Raw genomic sequence first — 23,737 nt, 5'->3', positions numbered from 1 at the left:
AGGCGTATACGCTCTCTCTTTCAGTACACCCCCTCCCTCCTTAGCAAATCAGAAATTCCTGGAGCCCAGGGATCAGTGTTTTCAACCAGCACTTCAAGAAAATATGATGCAGCGAGGACACAGGTAGGAACCACAGATGGACTCCATCCCTTACACAGCTGCAAATTATCCTCAGGATTCACACATTACACTCTTCTCTCTGGAGCTGCAAGAGACTCTGTGGGCTCTGGGCACTTCTGCCTTCCTGTGCCCATTCCCCCATTTTTAAAAAAGTTTACATATTTTTTTACTGCATTGATATAACGATGAATTCCTTACTGTTATTTATTTATTCCGGTTTTTAAAAGAAATTGAAATTAAAACATTTTTGTGGGCCTTAAAATTATTGTGGGGCTTCCCTGGTGGTGCAGTGGTTGAGAATCTGCCTGCCAATGCAGGGGACACAGGTTCGAGCCCTGGTCTGGGAGATCCCATATGCCACGGAGCAACTAGGCCCGTGAGCCACAACTACTGAGCCTGCGCGTCTGGAGCCTGTGCTCCGCAACAAGAGAGGCACGATAGTGAGAGGCCCGCGCACCGCAATGAAGAGTCGCCCCCGCTTGCCGCAACTAGAGAAAGCCCTCACACAGAAATGAAGACCCAACACAGAAAAAAAAAAAATTAAATTAAATTAAAAAAAAAATTATTATGGTCCCTAGGCACTATGCCTGTTGGATAAGTCGGGCTTGCCTCCAGCCCCACTCCCAAACCTTCAGCGACCTCCCCCAGCCTGCAGAATAAAGTCCAACCTCCTCAGCAAGCTCACCCGATCTATCTTCAGTGCCATCCACTAGAGGTCCTTCCCACCCATCAGGGCTTCAGCTCCCAGGTCTAAATGCAGGTCTCTCAACACACCATGCATGATGATGCCACTGTGTCTTAGCCCTCAGCCCCAAACAATTTTCCTTTCCTCCTCCACCTACTGACACCTGGCTCAAACACCACTTTCCACTGTGGCCTTCCCTAGTCCTCCTGGTTCAAATTACAGCTTCTTCTTCTGCACCCCCTTCACACTTTCTCTGTCTCTTATTATACCACTTATATGCCAAATTCCAGCGTGCACATCTTTCACAGCATAGTATTTCTAAAATCAGGAAATGGCTTACAACGTATGCCAAACAAACCTGCCAGCCACCAGGTAGGGTACTAGTTGCAAGATGCCAACAGTAATTTTTTGCACATGCAAACCCCCAACACTGCACAGAAGCTACTGGGTCATCTGATTGCTTCTGTGGTGGGGTTATTTGCATTGGTAACACCACACACAGCTGAATTTTAATTTCTATCCCCAGTTAAAATTATGCTTTGATGCATTATTGAAATAACAAGGCATTTTGGATCTAGACTATAGCCTGTGACATGTCAGGTAAAGCAATTAAAGGTAACAGAAACTGCCAGATCTCTTAACACATGTCATGAAATTTCCTAATTCCTTTGACCGTGAAGGACTAATTCTCATACACTGAGCTGCTCTGTCGAAAGCTTCCAAGTAGATTTCAAGAGAAATTGTTTAAGATACACTAACTGTAATTTAGTTTTTTTCCTGAGTTACAAGTTTTGGCAACAAGGAAATGTACCATCTAAACTGCAGGATTCTTCAATCCACTTCAAAATTATAGATTCTTTCCAAAAGGAGTTCAAGATGAGTACAGGTGATAAAAAGCAGTAAGTCACCATAAAGCTTGTATATAACTACACATGGCCAAAGGTGATACAAAAAAAATGTTTAACACTAAACCTGAAAATGGCTAAGATTCAAACCTTGTGATACTGATGAAACACACAGACCTCAGAGAAAAGTCATCTATTGTTAGTCTATTTTTTAGTTGTATATATTTAGTGTTTCTGTTTTTCTGCTGAAAAAGTTGCCTTGATGAATCATACAATAGATTGCATTTTTTTGGTCAAGAAAGCAGTCTTTCGTTAAGCTAATTATTTACACATAAGAAAATTCTTGGGAGTCTGGGACTATGTATTAATCATCCTTCTCTCCCCTCTGGTATCCCTGCATATGAAAAAATGCTCATTACTGAACTGGTCTAGCTTTTTGCCAACAGTTTCACTTCTTTCAAGTCTGGCCTCATTTCTGTGAAAATCTAGCTGTATGCTTATTTTTAGGTTTGGATGGGCATATTTCATTATAAATGCCCTTTTTAAAAATTCAAATCCGTTCATGCTTTCATTCATTCAAAGAGTATTTATCAGGCTCCTAATAAATGCCAAGCAGTGACAAGAATACAAAGGTAAATAAGACACAGGCTTGCTCTGAACTTTACTTACTGTCTAGACGGAGAGACATGCTAGGCAACATATCACAACTCAGTGTGATGAGAGCTATGACAGGGACGTGCAAGGCACTGAAGGAGCATGGAGAATGCTCCATCTCATGCAGCTTATAGGGTTTAAGATTATGGCAGCCACGTCCTGAAGAATGAGTAGGAGATAACCTGGAAAAGTGGACATCTAGATGGCTATGGGATAAGCTGGCCTAAGCTGAGGGAACAGTGTATGCAGAAGCATAGAGATGCAGGTGGGAGGCAAGGGACCTACCAGTAAAGAAAGGACATGAAGTTCTATTGGGCCGGCTTTCAGAGGTACTACAGGGGACTCTGACGTCCAGATAAGAATACTCTGGACCTAATTCCCAGAGCAGCAGGGACTCATTTTCATCGGCAAGATATTGTTCCATAAATTTATGAAGCTGCACCAATTATACTCTTTTCTCAGCGCTATATCAGGATTTAATAAGCCTTATCCAATACTGTTTTTATTCTATTTCCTTTGTTTCCAGCATTTTAAAATTCTTTATGTTATATTTAATACAAGAGGAGATACTTGTTTCACGAGATTCAACATGAAAAACAACTACATTTATTTCAGCTCCCTCAGACGCTCTTATTTCTTCTTACCTCAGGGAAAGAAGCAGATAGAAACATTTACTACTAAGTTCTTCATTTGCAATCTTATAGGCATTTCTCTATGGAATTTTACTCAATATAGAATGAGTAGAGCCTGTGTAACCTCAGGCAACTTGCTTAACCTCTCTGTGCCTCAGTTTATTCAACTATAAGAGGAAAGTAACTATCACCCACCTTAAAGAATTCTTATGAGGGTTAAATAAGATACCATATGTACAATGCTTACTTAGCACAATGCCTGGATTGTAGTCGTTAAATTGTAGCTATTTTTATCATTAAACATTATTGAACAATTGTATATAAAGGTACATGGTTACAACTTTGAATCTGTATTTTATTACAGTTTTAATCTTATATAAGCACACATATATATACACAATATATTTTTGGTGGGGTTTTTTAATATAAATTTATTTATTTATTTTTGGCTGCGTTGGGTCTTCGTTGCTGTGCACGGGCTCTCTCTAGTTGCGGCGAGGGGGACTACTTTTCGTTGCAGTGTGCGGGCTTCTCATTGTGGTGGCTTCTCTTGCTGCGGGAGCACGGGCTCTAAGTGTCCGGGCTTCAGTAGTTGTGGTGCATGGGCTCAGTAGTTGTGGCTTGCGGGCTCTAGAGCACAAGCTCAGTAGTTGTGGTGCACGGGCTTAGTTGCTCCGCGGCACGTGGGATCTTCCCGCACCAGGGCTCAAACCCGTGTCCCCTGCATTGGCAGGCTGATTCTTAACCACTGTGCCACCAGGGAAGCCCTATACTTGTTTACACAAACTTTCAATAGGGGTTATCTCTGGGGCAAGGACCTAAAAGATCAGGGAAGGGAGAAGGTACATTTCTACATTTTTCGTTTTATTCCTTTATGAAATCTTTTATTCTTTCTTAGCCAAGAGCATGGAAAACATTTATAATAAAAACTGATGAAAAACCTTTGGAAGGGGGTTAGATTTATTTTGAAATGTAGAGGGCAGAAAGGCTGATTTTTGCCTAGATAAAAGAAAGGACTCTCTACCAATGAGAGCAGTCCAAAGGTACTGCCTCAGAAGGCAGTGAAAGCTTCCTCACAGAAAGTGTATATCATAGGCTACATGGATTCTCCTAAGTCTATGAAACATGGCAGTCTCCAAGTATTTGAAATTTGACACAAGTGCATCCTTAAATGGTTATCCAGAGTCATTCAAACTTTAGCCACAACTAAATAAGTTGGATGAATCAACTTTGCCTTCAACCTTCAAGACCCTTAAATGGGCAGGTATTCCTGAGTAAGTAATATTAGTACATATATGCTGATGATATTTCAATGAATTATGAAGTTATCCAAGTAAATGTTTCATAAAGTTAAAGCCAGATTCAAAATGTGGGTGCTGTGTTTAAACACTACCTGGAATAGTATTTGTTAAAGATAATTTTTGTTTTCAGTCAGATTCATACAAGGCAAGAAAACATTTTAGCATTCTTCATCATCCTTATACTTTTAAATCCCATTAAAATCTGGATTTTTTTTAAACATCTTTATTGAGGTATAATTGCTTTACAATGGTGTGTTAGTTTCTGCTTTATAACAAAGTGAATCAGTTATACATATACATATGTTCCCATATCTCTTCCCTCTTGCATCTCCCTCCCTCCCACCCTCCCTATCCCACCCCTCTAGGTGGTCACAAAGCACCGAGCTGATCTCCCTGTGCTATGCGGCTGCTTCCCACTAGCTATCTATTTTACATTTGGTAGTGTATATATGTCCGTGCCACTCTCTCACCCTGTCACATCTCACCCCTCCCACTCCCCATATCTTCAACTCCATTCTCTAGTAGGTCTGTGTCTTTATTCCCGTCTTGCCACTAGGTTCTTCATGACCTTTTTTTTTTCCTTAGATTCCATATATATGTGTTAGCATACTGTATTTGTTTTTCTCTTTCTGACTTACTTCACTCTGTATGACAGACTCTAACTCCATCCACCTGACTACAAATACCTCCATTTCATTTCTTTTTATGGCTGAGTAATATTCCATCGTATATATGTGCCACATCTTCTTTATCCATTCATCCGATGATGGACACTTAGGTTGCTTCCATGTCCTGGCTATTGTAAATAGAGCTGCAATGAACATTTTGGTACATGACTCTTTTTGACCTATGGTTTTCTCAGGGTATATGCCCAGTAGTGGGATTGCTGGGTCGTATGGTAGTTCTATTTTTAGTTTTTTAAGGAACCTGCATACTGTTCTCCATAGTGGCTGTATCAATTTACATTCCCACCAACAGTGCAAGAGGGTTCCCTTTTCTCCACACCCTCTCCAGCATTTATTGTTTCTAGATTTTTTGATGATGGCCATTCTGACCGGTGTGAGATGATACCTCATTGAAGTTTTGATTTGCATTTCTCTAATGATTAATGATGTTGAGCATTCTTTCATGTGTCTGTTGGCAATCTGTATATCTTCTTTGGAGAAATGTCTATTTAGGTCTTCTGCCCATTTTTGGATTGGGTTGTTTGTTTTTTTGTTATTGAGCTGCATGAGCTGCTTGTAAATCTTGGAGATTAATCCTTTGTCAGTTGCTTCATTTGCAAATATTTTCTCCCATTCTGAGGGTTAAAATCTGGATTTTAGTCTACTGTCTTATGACTTGTCATTATGAACTTTGTAAGTAAAGCCTAATGTTGGAACACTTTAGTGACTCAAGATTGGGCATTCTACTTCTGTGGATTCTACTTTCAGTGGAAGGTGAAATGCACACAGGAGAGGTATGAAGTTTCTAAGCTAATGAATTGGTATAGCTGCAATGCCACGTGGGATATGAGAGGAAGACCTTTGAATGACACTCTTCTAGAGAATAATTTAAATTAAGAGAAAGTGGGACTTCCCTGGTAGCACAGCGGTTAAGAATCCATCTGCCAATGCAGGGGACATGGATTCGAGCCCTGGTCCGGGAAGATCCCAAATGCCCCGGAGCAGCTAAGCCCGTGCGCCACAACTACTGAGCCTGAACTCTAGAGCCCACGAGCCAGAACTACGGAGCCTGCGTGCCACAACCACTGAAGCCTGCGCACCTAGAGCCCGTGCTCCGCAATGAGAAGCCCGCGCACCGCAACAAAGAGTAGCCCCTGCTCGCCGCAACTAGAGAAAGCCTGCACACAGCAATGAGGACCCAACACAGCCAAAAATTAATTAATTAATTAATTAACTTTAAAAATGAAGAGAAAGTGAGCCAGGACAGGCAGAGAGCTCTGCAAGACAAATCCAGCAAGGGGGCTGCTCTGGAATCTATCTGGAATCTGTTGACTTATAAAGTCATTAGTCTCTGAATATCTCAGGGAAAATCAAAGTAGATAATATTGTTTCCATTTCAACAATGATATTATGCCTACACAGAAAGATAGCTTAGTTCAATGGCGAAAACTTAGACCTTAGAGTCAGAAGACTCGAATCTGGCTGTCATTAACTTGCTGTTTTACCTTGAACAAGTCTCCTGCCATCTGTAAGAATAACTTTCCTCATCTCATAAATTGGAAGGGCACAGACAGCAAAAAGAAGAAAAACTGCAAATGTATTCTCATGTTGTTTCAAGCCTCAAACTTAAGCTCTATGGTGAGAACAACTATGATGTTCTTAGTTTTGTGAAAAGGGAACTGGCTTAAACATTTCTAGGTTTTCCAGCTAGTAACAATAGTGCAGAGGTTTGATCCCACGTCTCTAGGCACAGACACATGCTGCTTACCCTATGTAATAGAATTCTGGGGAAATGAAATAAGATAAGTGTCCTATCTATTATAAATAGCTATACAGATGTAAGGTATTGTTAAGACTAAGCTTTAAATTCTCTAAGGGATCTTGACATATTTTTTCATTCTTAAACATTTTCGTTAGAGCAAAAGCCCCATGAACCACCTGTCCTATCCAGCATGTCACAGTACAATCAGTTGAATAAACAGGCAGATTACTGCTGGTTTAGAAGTGATCCATGAGTTTAATTAAATATCTGAAACAAATGGATACATTTACACTGCACAAGGCCACTCTTTGAAAATCTTAGAAGAAGGAACTATAATTAGACAGGACAGATATAGTTGCTCTAGTAAATGAAACTTGCTACCCACTACAAGAAAGCCCACTCTCAAGAACCAATCCCTCATCCAAACAGCATTCTCCCGAAATGCATGTTGAAACAAAGCCACAATATTCTCTTAGCCTAAAGGGGGTGGATGGTGATCCCTGAAACTTCTTCATATAGTGCTAGTTTGATCAAGCTGAAGAATCTACTCCTAGCAAAAGCACTTTAGAGATAACAGTATTATTAATAAAAATGCTTTTGGGGCTTCCCTGGTGGCGCGGTGGTTGAGAATCTGCCTGCCAATGCAGGGGACACGGGTTCGAGCCCTGGTCTGGGAAGATCCCACATGCCGCGGAGCGGCTGGGCCCATGGGCCACAATTACTGAGCCTGCGCGTCTGGAGCCTGTGCTCCACAACAAGAGAGGCCGCGATAATGAGAGGCCCGCGCGCCGCGATGAAGAGTGGCCCCCACTTGCCACAACTAGAGAAAGCCCTCGCACAGAAACGAAGACCCAACACAGCCATAAATAAATAAATAAATAAATAAATCCAAAGTTTAAAAAAAAATGATTGTATTGAATGTAGTAATCAATGAAGAAACAAGGTAGATATTGTAACTAGCTCAAACAAGAATTATTAAAAAAAATGCTTTTTCATTACAACAATTTATCAAGGCAATTCATTCTTTTTCTCTAAACCTATTGAAAAAGTCTGATTTCGTGAAGATAGGAAAAAAAACCAAAAATCCTCAAAAATCCAGAACTTAGCATAAGCTGCTCTGCGTTCAAGTTACCGCCGCTATCGTACGATGGCCCCCTAGAGGTCAGAAGTGTCTCATTTACGACTGCCTTCCCTACAGTGCTTAGCACAGTGCCTGGCATAGAACCAGGCTCAGGAAATATATGTAGAATTTATTCCACAATGTAACATACTTTTTTAAAAAATTCCAATTTTTAAAATGAAAATCTCTATGAAAAATTGAAATGTTCAGAATTTCATATTTCATTTCCCTGAAGCAAGGCTCCTCTATACTCATCTGGAAATGTTCATTTTCATTTCAGTTATTTGTTTATATGCACACTATGTTCCAAAAGGATTATAGTAGCATCATTTAGAGTACATGAATCTTTTTTGTAAGATTTAAAGGAGATCACATCCAGTCAAAAGATGGTTTGTACTTTGATATATCACAGATTTGGAAAAACATAAGTCAAATAACCATGTACAACCCCAATACCAAAGCCCTTGAAAGCATCAGCCCCTTAGGGATAATTTTAGCTTTAATTTAAAATAGTACTGAGAAAACACACCACCAATACCTTATTTAACTTCAATAGGAGCTTACATGGATAAAATTAGTTTTCAGCCTGGACACTTGAACATCTGTGGACAACATTTCATCCCACTTATAGGATGAGGAAAATAGAAAATGGTAGCCCAAGAAGAGCCATTACACGATTTAAAGAAACAAGCATTTGTTTGCAAAGTGCAGGAATTAAATTCAGTTTGGTTTCATGACTGCCCAAACAACTCAACACAAATCTTTCCTCTGGAGTTCTCAGTTGTCCAGTATTAAAGTTACCAATATAGAACAAACCACTGAGCACCTCAATTATAAATTATATTTACGTAAACAATCCTCCTACCTTGGTTCCTTGAAAAGTTAAGCAAACAGCTATAATGACATTCTTGGTCCAACATGGATACATTAAATAACTGTTATGCTATGGAAATCGCTAAGAGCATTTCCAAGAGAAAATCCAACTTGCTAAAACGCTTTCTAAAAGACGGTCGCAAGCCCAGATGTAAAGTTTAGAGGTATTTCCATTTTCCTTACATATAGAGGTTTATGAAATATTAATACACTCAGTACAAAAGTATAAAGATAAAGAAGCCAACAACAGATGAAATAAAATTTCATTGTGCAAATCATAAAAGCTGTGTAAAAGGGCTCTAGATCCCAGGTAAAATTTGCTCAAGAAAGGTAACAGCATTAAACCTAGCAGACAGCAGAGTAGAGAAGAGGCAGAGCTTTACAGAATTGCAAGTAACATCAGCATTACGAGAATAATAATTGGAATAAATACCGTCAGCAGGCTGCAAAAACAATCAGCACACTTCGTCCTTCACCTCTTCCCCTCATCCAGCTGGGTAGTGAAAGCAGCTGCCTCTCCCCGCCCCCTTCCCAACCGCTCCTCGCGCCACCCCCTCCCCTATCCTGTCCACCCCTCCCCTCCCCTTTCCCCTCCTCTCCCCGCCCCCAGCTGGTGTATTTAGCAGCCTAGAGAGATTAAGAGGCGCTCGCTACGGTCACTGGGCCTCCGGACTGATCTAACGTTTCCTAGCTCCCTGGACTACAGAAATTAGAGACGTGACACCCTGGTGGTATTAGGTGCCTTCGCCTTCATCCTGCCCTCTCCGAAGCCGGACTGGGTTGGGAGCCAGTGGACTGGGCCGCAACTGGAGGGCCCTGCAGAGTTCGGCGGGGCGCTGCCCGCCCGCTGCGCTACCTGAGCTGTCCATGGTGCTGGCGCGGTCCTGAGGCTGCCGGGCGGGACTCCGCGCCGCTGCCGCCCCGGCGTTCACTCTCAGCTTGCCGCCTCCCCCGCCGCTCCCCGCACTTAGGTCCCCGTTACTGTCCACCAGCTGCAAGGATTCATAACCATCGTTGCTGGTCTTTTTCCGGTAGCTTCCGAGGAGGCTCATGGGCAAGCTCACAGAAGAGGAAAAAAATATCAACCTGGGGAGACGAAGGGGGAGGTGGAAGGTGGAAAGGGCTAAAGGAGGATTTTCTTTTAAGGAAAAACAAAAACAAAAACAAAAACCATCAAGTGCCCCACATGACGCAAAGAGGAGGGAAAGAGGGAGCGGCCACCGGAGAGGAGCTTTGCGGGGCGCGGCGAAGCCACCGCCCTGGGCAGAGCGCGGCTCTGGGCGCTGGGCGCGAGGGCGGGAGGGAGAGAGGGAGGACGCGGGCGGGCGGGTGCGCGCGTCCCCGGTGCAGCCGCCGTGGAGCCGCCGGCCCTGCAGAGCTCCGGACCCGGGCCAGCCCCCCTATGGCTCGGGAGTGCCCGGAAGCAATCCTATAGGTGTCGCCGCGTCGCCCCGCCGCGCGGCAGGGCAGCTCCAAGCGCGGCTGGCCCGCGGGGAGGGAAGGAAAGAGGGAGTAAGGGAGGGGAGATTCTCGGGGAGGGGGGGGCTGAAGGCGGAAAATGGGGCGGGGTGGGAGGAGGAGGGGACTACTACCGCTAGGGTAGAGGGTGTTTGCGCACGTGAGGTAAAGAAGAAAGGGGCTGGGTGTCTCTGCCTGGTAAGCTTTGGGGACGAGGGGGGAGGGTCTCTTGGTAAGCTCCAGACACGCCCACTTTGTATAACTTAGCCTATACTTGCTGGAAGATTCGGCGAGTCAAAGCCACCCCTACAGTTGCCCTCCTGGAGGACTGACTTGTAACTCAAGTGAACAGAAAAAGACCGCATGTTACGCCAGGCTATAAGTGTGCCAGGACAGAAAGAAACAGCAGCACTGCGCACATCTCCCAGAATGGGTAAAATCCGTAAGTGAGATATCAAAGACCTGCTTATCCTAACGCTAGCAGGCAGTTAGAGCCCTTTCCACCTAGTGAGTAGATGTGACTAGTAACTATTTGTTGAAGGACAAAATTGGCGGGGGAGCGGGGGGGGGGGTGCCAGGGGGGTCGAATCAGGTGCAATTTCAGTTCTGACATCATTTACCTTGGGACCTGGGGAAAGGTCTATACCACTCAGCTGGCTTGAGGAGGATGCGTGGGAAGCAAGCTAGATGAGGATTTTCTTTCTAGGGCCCTCCCCTCCTTTTTCATAATTCTGGGCACAGAGAGCCGACACTAATTAATCAGAGGAGAATTTATTGAGAAGTTCATGAACCTTAAGAGTCAGCGCCCTTTTTTTGGAGAAGTCCCTTTCAAGGCTGTGCACCTAATTTTATATCTGTGATTCTGTATTCTTAAAGAGGATCTCAACATTGTATGTTTCAAGCCTTATGAAACCTGGATTTAACTCTGTTAAGTTTCAAAATGCAATTACCAAGTGCCCATTTTCACCTGAAATAATAAGATTGCAAAAGTATCCTTCGTTCTCATCATTTCAGGTGAAAATCTTGGCTTAAAATTGTCATTTTCCCTATTAAGATTTGGAAAGACTGAGGTGCTTTTCAAGTCATCTGACAGAGTTTCATCACCAAAACACGAAAAACGTACATGCATGTAAAATTTGCTTAAACCCATACACAAACCTAGATTTGACATTTCACCTTTCACGATTTTCTCTTGTTGTTATTATTTTGATATCTTTAAGAACACAAATCAAACTATAGCATCTAAGAGACCTCAGTCTAAATCATTTGGGACCCAACGAGTTTCCTGGGAGTTCTAGCTCTACACAGGTCTACATAAAATAAATTAATTGGATTGAGGGTCATTTTCCTGTTGAAGGATCACTCAAATGCAAATTCTTATAGGAAGGGGATAAATCAGTAAAAGCCAAGAGTGCTTGCTGTCTTCTATATTCCTCCAGTCCCTCTGAAAAGGTAAATTATCTGAGCAGTTGCTCTCCTAACTGCATTATCTGATGAACATGTGGTCTGAGCCAAATCACAAATCACAGTTAATGCTCACTTACAAGATCAAACAACTTCAGTGGTGGCAGTTAAAATTGTAATAAAATTTAAACACAAACTTTATACTTTCAATTTTCCCAATCTGTCAGTTTGAGCTATTTTAGATACTTGACTAATACTCTGTAAGGTCTAGTAAATAAATCTTTTCCAATAACATTTTAAATAATCTTTTTCTGCACCTTTCCTTCTCCTTTAATTTATTACTGACCCACAGGGAGAGGAAATACCTAGTATCTATCATGTGCCTTGACAAATACTGGATTTATACCCTGGATTAAGAGAATTTAGAAAAGACCATTTTTGAAAAGTGAAAATTATTATTTTCAAAAAAAAGCCCTCAGTTATTTTTGCTCAACTTTTCAGAGTTGCAGACATTTTGCTGGAAGAAATTATAGATTAAACATAGGCCTTTGTATTTTGGGATATCTATTTCCCCAGTTTGCAAATTTAAAGAAAAACATGAGTGGGATACAGGGACCATTTTATTTTTTATATTTACACTTAATTTAACATAAATACAACCGATCAGAATAACTATTAATAACCCTACAAAATTAGGGATATAAAGAACATAATAAGGCAGGAAAATACAGTAACTAGATTAATTTACAACAGTTTAAAAATTACTTTAGGGCTTAAATTAAATACACCAATTTCAACACTAAAATTTTCTTTACTATTCTAAAGATCAAATTCATAAAGAGTTCGTGGATCCACGAAGATCTCACTTTTGTCTTCTATAAAATAGAGTATAATAAAAGTACCATCGTCATATAGTTGAAGTAAGAACTAAACTAGTACATAACACGTATAGAATAAGTACTTAACAAGTGTTCTCTATTATTACTATTAGTGGTCTGGCTTGGGCACAGCTCTATCTGCAGTGCTGACAGTCCGACTTCCTCCCGTGGGAGGAGCTCAATAAAGGCTAAGTATTATTTTCTCCAGGACTATACTAATGGAAACTTGTCTATGTGATTTTGCATGAGAGCTTAGGCTTAAGGAAGAGAGGTGGTACTGGTAAAATCCAAGGTGAACATTTAGAGTCAAACTCTGTTTTTCCAAGATCAAGATTGTTCCATAATTAATTTTATCTCAAGAATATCACATCACATATGGGGCAGAGCCAAAGGACTAGATGCCCTCTTTGGGAGAGTGTTCCTTCCCTTTGCCTTTTCCATTGCTGACTCAGTCACTTTCATTAACTTGGTGAAGATTATCCACACTGAGAAATGTTTGAGAGGCAGACTCTATTCCTCCCCATCCCCTCCACCCCCAAAGTGCTCTCCTGTCACAGCAGATGTCGCACAACTTTTGTGGTGGTGCTAGACGATGAATATGTACCACAACCTACCTGGGATTATGATCTGTGCTTTTTTGTCTCTAGGAACTATAAAACATTGCTTACGACTGAGATTCTAGCACCTTATCTCCCAGGACTGAATCCTAGTTCCATGGACTATTAGCTCTATAACCTTAGGCAAGTTACCCTCTCTGCCTCACTTTCCTCCACTATAAAATGAGAATAATAGTGTCATCATAATAAGGTTGTAGTGAGAATTAAATTAGTACCTTACACATAGTAAGTGCTTAACAAAAGCTATTATCAGTATCATTGTTCTATTTTTGTCACTTTTTCAAAAACATAATTTCCTACCTAAAATTAGGCTAAAATCTGTCTTGCGTACTTAAGAGATTTACTGTCATTATGATTTATGATAATATAAAAGCATTATGTATAATGTGAAGTGATTATTCTGCCTTGAGTTTTTAGATATTTTAATGCATGTCTATCCTGTTAGGTTTTGGACTCCTTAAATACAAAAATCCATGTTTTGTTCAGGTCTGTACCCCCATGACACCAAAAAGAGAATCTCATACTCATTAGATATTGATAAAAGTACCTGCTGAATTTTAAAATTAATGAATAAATAAATAAGCAAAAATGTATTAGTATCACCTAGTCTAGTGATTTTTTTAAACTACATGTTGTGGTCTACTAGTGGACTATAAAATAAACAGCAATTCATGACTATTATTCTCATAAAAATAAAGTAGGTTGGAAAACCAGTTTTTAGCACACAGTAAGATGTTATTTCCTGAAATATTGTTTTGGGCTTGTAGGGCAAAACCTCCAGTACTGAGACTGGTGAATTCCCAGTGTGAATGTCCTACACACTGTGACATCTGAATTCACCTGGATAATTAGACAACAAAGAATTCTGGCTAACCAAACTGTAACTGAGGGCAGAGCTTCTATCCTCTGTTGCAAAATGTATTATGATCTGTTTTCTAACATTAACTTCTTCAGTTTTCACTTCAACTGATATAAATCAATGAATAGTACTAAAACTTTCTTTGGCAACATGCCTCAGTTACATGATTCAACTATCTCCTTACTGAATATGGCCTATGGGTATAGATGGTGCAAGGCATTCAAACTGGGGACCAGGAGACCACATCTGGCCCCAGACATGTTTTGTTTGTGCTGTACTTTTAAAAAAATTTTCAGCTTAGATGCCTTTACAAAAGGTACACAGGCTCCAGTTTGAATGCCACACTTCACTACCACTTCCCAGTGTATGATTCCTAGCCTTCCCCACTCTTCCCCACTATGTCAACCCTGTGGGCATATGTATTTGAGACCTGTAATGTAGTGGCAAACCTGGAGGAATAACAACATCAAGAGAGATGCCAAAGCCACATGTTCAAGCCATAGTCCAGAAGAAAGAGCAACAGACTGGGAATTCTCTTCTGACTCTATTATTACCTAACTCTATTATGAATCAGAAGAGAGGCCTTGATTGCTTCTCCTCCTCTTAGCAGTAAAATTGAAAGTGCTGAATTACAGGACTCTCTCTAGTTCTTAAATTTTCCTATTTTTCTCAACGCTTGAGTTGTCATTTCCTTCTTCCTCCTCCAAATGAAGCCCAGAGGGAAAAACCATGGCCATTGAAGTGTTCCAGTTGCTAAGTCCCATTTAATCAAGGTTTTACCATAGAACGCATGCATAAATAGTGGCAGCTGTCAAGAGTTACACATAGAGCAATACACAAAAAAAGAAGAGGAAGTATGCTGGGGAAAAACGAAGTGAGCTAATATTAATAGAAGAAAGTCCCAATTATTCCTAAAATATTCCTCAGGAATGAGGTGGTCTGTTCTTGGTGCTTGGTGGAGTACTGGGTCTCCCAGAAAATAGGACAAATTTTCCAGGCAGGGCATATTCTTAAAGACAGCTCAATACCCTGAAGCCTGTACCTCCCTGAAGCTCTAGTCTAGTAGTAATAAAAATAACTGCCACTGATTACTTACCATTTGCCAATTACCTAACCCGCCTTAACTCTCACCTTCCCAACAACCCTGCAAAGGTGTTATCCTTATTTTGAGGCAAACTTGCAGAGGGTAAATAACTTGCCAAGCTCACACAGCTAGCTATCGGCTGGGATTCAAACTGCCATTTAGAAAGATCATGCTTTGGCCCCTGCACCAGTCATAAGAGGTAATTCCAGTGGTCAAAGTGAAAGCTGGAGGAAATCTGGGTCACTCCTTGGCTCTGACCTGCCTTACTAAGTGTGGTCCGTGAAAATGGTCTGGGTGCCTTATGGGAGCTACTCTTGGTTTACTAACCCCACAACAGGTTCTGCTCAGTGAAACCTGAATGGTTTTAATTAATGTGGCGTCCCAATAAGCAGCTTGTTTTGTAACCATCTGAGTTAGAAGACTTTTTATGTTGTGCTCCTGAAAATTGATATGTGGCTATAGTTTGGCCTAGTTTTAAACCACGAAAAGGAAAAAAAAGCTTTGTTTTCATTAAAAGCAACCTCTTTGCTTTAAAAGAAGCTTGACCTTCATTGTGTTCACACATGTATGTGTGTAAGGAGATTAAAGAGACATCAAGGTATGGTGGAAAACCACTAGCTTTGGAGGAAAAAAATACAACTATGTTTGAGTCCTAGACCTGCCACATCAAGTTTTCTACAGTCGGCTTACCACTCACAGCCATATTCCCTTTCTATAAAATGGACTACTCATCCTCCCTCACAGGAAGAATCAAATGAAATAAGGTACATGAAAGCACATAATAAACACAAAAGCCCTACTCATCAAATCTATGAATCATCCAGTTTAAGTTGCAGCATTAAAAAAATATATTACTGGTCAAGTATGATACATGACATACTATCAATTTAAGATGCTTCAAGATTTCATAAATGTTAATATATTTTTAAGCTGTTTTAGAATTGATGAAACAAATATTATTATTTGACTATATGTTAGCCTGAGAATTTTATTTGTCAATTTATAATTCAGGTATTTTAAGCAACTCTGGTAGGTAAAGGTAATATTCACCATGTATTGCCAGGCCTAGCACAGTGCCTGCCAAGCAGTAGGTGCTCAGTAAGTATCTGCTAATTGAATGAATGAAAATGCAAACAATTGTTTGGGAGGCCATCTTTAGCTTATAGGAAAATTCACCAGGGGGTTCCTTAGTGAGCTCACTGAAAACACAGTTCCACCTGCTAACATTCAACTCACCCTTGACTTTTCAAGGACACGCTCATGGTATGACACTGTTACACATACATTACCATTTCAAGACTAACTCATGGAAGCACCTGTCCGTTTTATCTGTCATCTTACAAGCCAGGAAACTTCAGCTTCCTGGACAGACGCTGACAGACTACCATGAGCTGGCCCTGTGCTCAATTACTCTCATTCTTGGGTAAAACAGACTGAAAAGTTCTGTGTGGTAAATAGGTCCCCAACGTCAGGTGAAAATCTACATTGAAGTGAAAACTTCCCTAAATCTTAGATTTTCCCACGTTTGGCTCTGAGCTCATTATATATGATTTTATGTTCAAGATCATTAAAATACAGATGCTTATTCTCTGTAACCCCATTGTGCCTAGAAGTTCTGGGCTCTCGAGCATGTGGCAAATCCTCTATGGTGGTGAAGAGGAAAGCAGTGACCACCTCAGATGCAGGGAAAGCCAGTTCTCGGGGTGCTGAGTCTCCAGGCAGAGTTTCCCGGGCACCCAACCACTGCTGCCCACTTGACCACATCTACCTGGAGAAAAAGAACTAGCATTTCCTGAGCTCTAAATTAAGTGCCTGGGTTTTTCGTATATTTATGCATTTAAATATGAAAGGTCTTTTTGAGAAGAATTACCATATCCATTTCATACCCAAGGAGACCAGAGCTCTGAAATGCAGCTGAGTGTGAGCTAAGCAGTGATTGCTAGTGATCCCCAATATTCATTATCATCTTGTATGCTAATAGAACCCCTGATCTTTAGCTGGGCACAGGGTCGCAGAGTTTTATTGGGTTGGCCAAAAGGTTCATTCAGTTTTTTCCATAAGATGGCTCTAGTAGCACTTAGGTGTCTTTAACTTCATTTGAAACAATTTTGTTAGATTGTATGTGACAGCTGTCATATCAGCGTGCATTTGAGAAAAGACATCAAAATTGGTGAATTTTTGTGAAGCCACTTTAATATTGAAGATGAAAGAAAAAAAACAATATTTTCGGCATATTATGCTTTATTATTTCAAGAAAGGTAAAAACGCAACCGAAATGAATGAAAAAAAAAAAGATTTGTGCAGTGTATGGAGAAGGTGCTGTGACTGACTGAATGCGTCAAAAGTGGTTTGCGAAGTTTAGTGCTGGAGATTTCTTGCTGGACAATGCTCCACGGTCGGGTCGACCAGTTGAAGTTGATAGTGGTCAAATCAAGACATTAATTGAGAACAATCAACGTTATACCACGCGGGAGAGAGCCGACATACTCAAAACACCCAAATCAGGTGTTGAAAATCACTTGTACCAGCTTCATTATGTTAATCACTTTGATGTCTGGGTTCCACATAAGTTAAGCAAAAAAACCCTTCATGACCGTTATTTCCACATGCGATTCTCTACTGAAACGTAATGAAAACGTTCCATGTTTAAAACAAATTGTGACAGGCGATGAAAAGTGGATACTGTACAATAACACGGAATGGAAGAGATTGTGGGGCAAGCAAAATGAACCACCAGCAACCACACTAAAGGCCGGTCTTCATCCAAAGAAGGTGATGTTGTGTATATGGTGGGATTAGAAGGGAGTCCTCTATTATGAGCTCCTTCCGGAAAACAAAATGATTAATTCCAACACGTTCTGCCCCCAATTAGACCAACTGAAAGCAGAACTCAACAAAAAGCGTCCAGAATTAGTCAACAGAAAACGCATAATCTTTCATCAGAATAACGCAAGACCATGTGTTTCTTTGATGACCAGGCAACAACTGTTACAGCTTGGCTTGGAAGTTCTGATTCATCCGCCATATTCACCAGGCATTGAACCTTCAGATTCCCATTTATTTAGGTCTTTACAAAATTCTCTTAATGGAAGACATTTCAATTTCCTGGAACACTGTAAAAGGCACCCGGAACAGTTCTTTGCTCAAAAAGATAAGTTTTGGGAAGATGGAATTATGAAGTTGCCTGAAAAATGGCAGAAGGTAGTGGAACAAATGGGTGAATATGTTGCTCAATAAAGTTCTTGGTGAAAATGAGAAATGTGTCTTTTATTTTTACTTAAAAACTGAAGGCACTTTTTGGCCAACCCAATATAAAGAATATATTTCTCAGTCTTCACGTCTTGGACCTGCCACATGCAAGTTTTCTATAATCTACTAAGTACATACATGGGGCTAAGTAAAGGTCATTATAATATAGGTAGAAATGATGTGTGTAATTTCTGGTATGCATCCTTAAAAGGGAAGATGGGTGGTATGCCCTTCTTCCATTCCTTTTCCCTTTCTTCTGGTTGAATATGGAGCTCCAGCAGGTATCTTGGACCTTGAGGTGACCTTGAAGATGGAAGACTTTAACAGTGAAACAACAGGATAGAAGGACTCTGATCCCCAGAGAACCATGGCGGCCCTGGAGCTATTATCTCTAGACTTCTTAAAGGTGAGAAAGAAACTATTTTGTTTTAAGCCACTGTTATTTTGCTTTTTTCTGTTATGTGCACCCAAAATTAATCCTTACTGGGATACAAACTGCAACCTAACCACTGGATTTCAGTTATTTATTTATCATAACATTTACTGGGAATTATATAAAATCTATGTGATCATGGACAAATTATATATAGCCTCTCTATGCCTCGATTTCCCAATCTGTAAAATAGTGGCATTGAACTAATAGGGTAGCTATTAGAATTGCTTGATATAAAGTACACACAGAGCTTAACATAGTGCCTGGCATACAGTGAGAGTTCAATGGACGTTATCTATTTTGTTACTTCTTGTCATTGCCCTTCGACTGATAACATAGCTGAGTCTATCATGCCTGACTTCAAAACCAGTGACCTCTCCACCTCACCCTGCTATCCAGAGACTGTCTTCCTGGGTGGATCAAGCCCAGAGCAGCAGAGCCCTTGCCCATGTCATCAACAAAATCCCTGGAAGAGTTGCCCCTTCCTTGGAGTGTAATTCTCTTTCTTTGATCTGCCCATATAATCTCAATGCAGTCTGGAATATTTTAAGCCACCAAAGTTGATACAAAATTTAAAGCACAGTGTCACTGTTTATGACACAGCAGTTCTGAGTCTATTTATTTCAATACAGCCAAATGAGAGAGTCTGACTCTTTCTCCATTTGTGTTAAAAATAAATAAAGAACTTGAGTAATAAATTTGAGCATTTTTATAGTATTATTTTATCTTTTATTTTATATTATGAAAATTTTCAAACATATACAAAAGTAAATTATATAATGGACTTTCTGGACCCATCATTCATATCTACAATTACTAAGTCATGGCCACTCATGTTTTATATGTATAAACCCATAATTTAAGCAAATTCCAGACTTCATCAGCAAATATCATTTCATCAGTAAATATCTCAGTATGTAGCACTTTAATTTTTGGAAAACAACTATCAGATTTCATCCGTACTAGAAGTGGGGCAAGGTGCCATTGCATCTGTCTGCTGAGAGGCTAAAGCCCACCAGTTCTCTTTCAGGAGACTGTCAGAGGAACTTGCATAACCTTTCTGTTTATTTCCCAGTGGAAATGATATATTATCCATTCAGCCTCCTGTCCCCACTCTTACCCACTCCCATTCCCACAAAACCACCTCTTTAAGCACTAGTTGTAATCACACGCCTTGCTACCCAAGAGATCTGAAGTCAGCATGGAATTAAGTTTTTCCAGAATAGCAGAAATTTGTGGAATATTATAGATGGAAGGAGCTGTAAAGGGTAAACTATCCATTTCAATTTAGAGACAAGAAAAATGAGACAAAGAACTGAGCAAATTGATTCACATTTGAGCTTTCTAAAATGCAGATCCAATTATGCGACACAGACGCTAAAAACCATCCAAGGGTTTCGCACAGCCCTCAGTCTAAGGTATTCAAAACAATGGACCTCCATATTCTAAGACTAGCTACTTGCCTCAGGAGACAGCCCTCAGCACTTCTGCTTTCTCCATTCTCTCTCTAAGTCCAGACATAGAGCTTCTTTAAGACTCCCTGACTGAACAACCCTGCTTGCCCTTCAGACCCCTACATAGAAAGCACTTCCCCCCAGGAAACCATCAAAGTTCTCAAAACCAAGTTAGATAAAATTCCATGTGGTCCCATAGAACATTGTAGGTCTTCTAACATAGCACTTACAACACATTATATTGAAATTTCCTATTTACACGTACGACTTCCCACATCAGATTGTAAGCTCCATGATGGTAGGACCATGTTTGGTACCTAACTCCATGCCTGACACAATGCAGACCCCTTATAAATACTTGTTAGACAAATGAACGACTAATGACACTGGGAAGAGTCCATGAAGGACTTAAGGGAAAAGTGCTCTATATACTGTTTAGCACCCAACAAAGGTTAGCCATTGCATCTATTGTTGCTTAAGGCCACAGGGCTACATGCAAGGGACTGGTTTTCTGACCAGTCCAGGGAAAAGATCATAGCATTCCATCACACTGCATTAATAAGAATTCAGCCAATAAAGTTGTCACTTATTGCTCTTTTTCTATGTAAATGAAACCATTTCTACTGAGTTAAGAAAAGCACACTTAGACTTGTAGCCTTTTGAAGTCATTTTTGTTTGAAAGTATTTACTTTTTGACCTGAATAAGAGATTCACAAACTCTAGATCACTTTTTTCTAAAAGACATATAGATCATCATTTTTAAAGAATATTTCCTTCGGGAGACAGCAGAAGTAAGAAGAACTATAATCCTGCAGCCTGTGGAACGAAAATCACATTCACAGAAAGACAGACAAAATGAAAAGGCAGAGGACTATGTACCAGATGAAGGAACAAGATAAAACCCCAGAAAAACAACTAAATGAAGTGGAGTTAGGCAACCTTCCAGAAAAAGAATTCAGAATAATGATAGTGAAGATGATCCAGGACCTAGGAAAAAGAACGGAGGCAAAGATCGAGAAGATGCAAGAAATGTTTAACAAAGACCCAGAAGAATTAAAGAAAAAACACCTAGAAGAATTAAAGAACAAACAAACACAGATGAACAATACAATAACTTAAATGAAAAATACACAAGAAGGAATCAATAGCAGAATAACTGAGGCAGAAGAACGGATTAGTGACCTGGAAGACAGAATAGTGGAAATCACTGCCGCAGAACAGAATAAAGAAAAAAGAATGAAAAGAAATGAAGACAGCCTAAGAGACCTCTGGAACAACATTAAACGCACCAACATTCGCATTATAGGGGTCCCAGAAGGAGAAGAGAGAGAGAGAAAGGAACCAAGAAAATATTTTAAGAGATTATAGTCGAAAACTTCCCTAACATGGGAAAGGAAGTAGATGCCCAAGTCCAGAAAGTGCAGAGAGTCCCAGGCAGGATAAACCCACGGAGAAACACGCCGAGACACACAGCAATCAAATTGACAAAAATTAAAGACAAAGAAAATTATTAAAAGCAGCAAGGGAAAAATGACAAATAACATACAAGGGAACTCCCATAAGGTTAACAGCTGATTTCTCAGCAGAAACTCTATGAGCCAGAAGAGAGTGGCATGATATATTTAAAGTGACGAAAGGGAAGAACCTACACCCAAGATTACTCTACCCAGCAAGGATCTCATTCAGATTCGACAATGAAATCAAAAGCTTTACAGACAAGCAAAAGCTAACAGAATTCAGCACCACCAAACCAGCTCTATAACAAATGCTAAAGGAACTTCTCTAAAAGGGAAATACAAGAGAAGAAAAGGACCTACAAAAACAAACCCAAAACAATTAAGAAAATGGTCCCCCCCTTCAGAAACATTTGTCATTTTGTTTATGTACATTCATTAAGTTCTGTTTGGTTAATATCTGCCCACTTCTCCCCAGGTTGACAGCTCTTCAATTTATCTCCAGGTTCATCAAACTCTCTGACAACTCAGTATTAGTTGAGCAACTGATTAAAAATATAAAAGATAAAATTCTAAATTTATTGAGATAGTGCAAATTATTTTGAGCTACTTCTTTGACACTGAGTTCTAGCATTTCACTTATAAAAAATAAATATTTGGCAGAAAGTCAACAGTTTAACATGCTATTTGTCACTCACACCTTAATAGGAATGAGTATCAGAATTGGTCTTAAGATGGAGAAAGATGATAATTGAAGAGAGCTACCAAAAAAGAAGAGCAGAGATTGCCTTATAAAGGAGGTGGACACAAGAGATAAGGGAAAATTTTGTGAAGGGCCAGTTAGAGCTGAAGGGAGGACAGTAAGGAACTATGAAAGGGCATAGTATTCAGGGAGTCACAAAAAAGGTCATGCTACTGACACAGGTGCTTCCTCTTCCTGTTAATGGTCTTCTTATTTATTAACCAACTTTGGTAACATTTGTTTTAAATTAAGGCAACATTTATATAGAATGAAATGTGCACATTTAAGTGTATAATTCAATGATTTTTAACTAATACATACAACCCTGTACCCAATGCAGAGAACATTTCCATCATACCAAAAATTTCCTTCGTGCTGCCCTACAATCATTCTCAGGACTCATAGGCAGCTACTGCTCTGATTTCAATCAATAGATACAACTTTTACCTTGTATTTGAAATGTTTACAAATTGTATCATATGGCGTGTACTCTATCATGTCTGGATTCTTTTATTCAACCAAATGTTTTGCTGTTTTTGTTGTTGCTTAATTCTTCAGTGTTATTCATTATACAGTGCCATATTCTATTATAAATGCTGAGTAGAATTCCATCATATGAATATATCAGAATTTATCCTTTTTTCTCTTAAGGATATTTGGGTTTTAGCAGTTTGGGGCTACTATGAATTGCTATAAACATTTTGCCACACTGTTTGTGAACATATGCTTCATTTCTCTTGTAAATACTTAAGAGTGGAATTTCTGGGCAATGGGTTGATGGAGTATGTTTAACTTTGTAAGAAACAGCCAAACAGTTTTCCAAAGGGGTGTACTGCTTTGTACCCCCACCAGTAACATATGAAAGTTCTAGTTCCTCCAAATCATCACATTTAGTATTATCAGTCTTTAATTTAGTTCTTCAAATGAGCATGAAGTGGTTTTTATTTAACCCAAGTGGAGAATGGTTCAGTGGGCTTTTGGCCTGCCATATCTTTTGATAAGTGGCTGTTCAATTATCTAGCCTGTTTATATTGGCTAGTTAACATTGTATTAGTGATTTGTAGAAATTATTTATGTATTCTGGATGCAAATCCTCTGTCAGATATATGTATTATGAATATTTTCTCTAGCCTGTGACTTGCATTTTTATTTTCATAATGGTATCTTTTGATGGACACTTTAAAAAAAATCACTTTGGTGAAATTCATTTTAAACTTTAATCTTCTTTATGTCTATTGTTTTTTGTTTCCTTGCCAAGAAATATTCACATAACCCAAGGTCATAAAGGTATTCTCACATTAAAAAAAAAATGGTAATAGGAGGAAGAAATAGGAAATATGAACGGACCAATCACAAGTAATGAAATTGAAACTGTGATTAAAAATCTTGCAACAAACAAAAGTCCAGGACCAGATGGCTTCACAGGTGAATTCTATCAAACATTTAGA

The 23,737-nt window shown here is 39.9% G+C and overlaps 1 protein-coding gene across 3 annotated transcripts in view; it reads right to left on the bottom strand.

The window, feature by feature from the left end:
* The window catches only part of DNAJC6 (DnaJ heat shock protein family (Hsp40) member C6), a 153,777-nt gene that overhangs the window by 86,563 nt on the left and 43,477 nt on the right, over positions 1–23,737 (bottom strand). The window contains exon 1 of one of the 3 annotated variants that reach the window (XM_036826517.1): positions 9,514–9,743. The exons of the other annotated variants lie outside the window; for them this stretch is intronic. Coding sequence (XP_036682412.1) covers positions 9,514–9,709 — 196 coding nt within the window. The 5' untranslated portion in view covers positions 9,710–9,743. Of the gene's footprint in view, positions 1–9,513; positions 9,744–23,737 lie in introns of those variants that run through there. 3 annotated transcript variants of the gene reach the window in all.

Source organism: Balaenoptera musculus, chromosome 1, assembly GCF_009873245.2.
Source record: "Balaenoptera musculus isolate JJ_BM4_2016_0621 chromosome 1, mBalMus1.pri.v3, whole genome shotgun sequence".
Taxonomy (NCBI): domain Eukaryota; kingdom Metazoa; phylum Chordata; class Mammalia; order Artiodactyla; family Balaenopteridae; genus Balaenoptera; species Balaenoptera musculus.
Note: the sequence above shows the minus strand (reverse complement) of the source record. Positions and strands in the feature narration are given on the sequence as shown.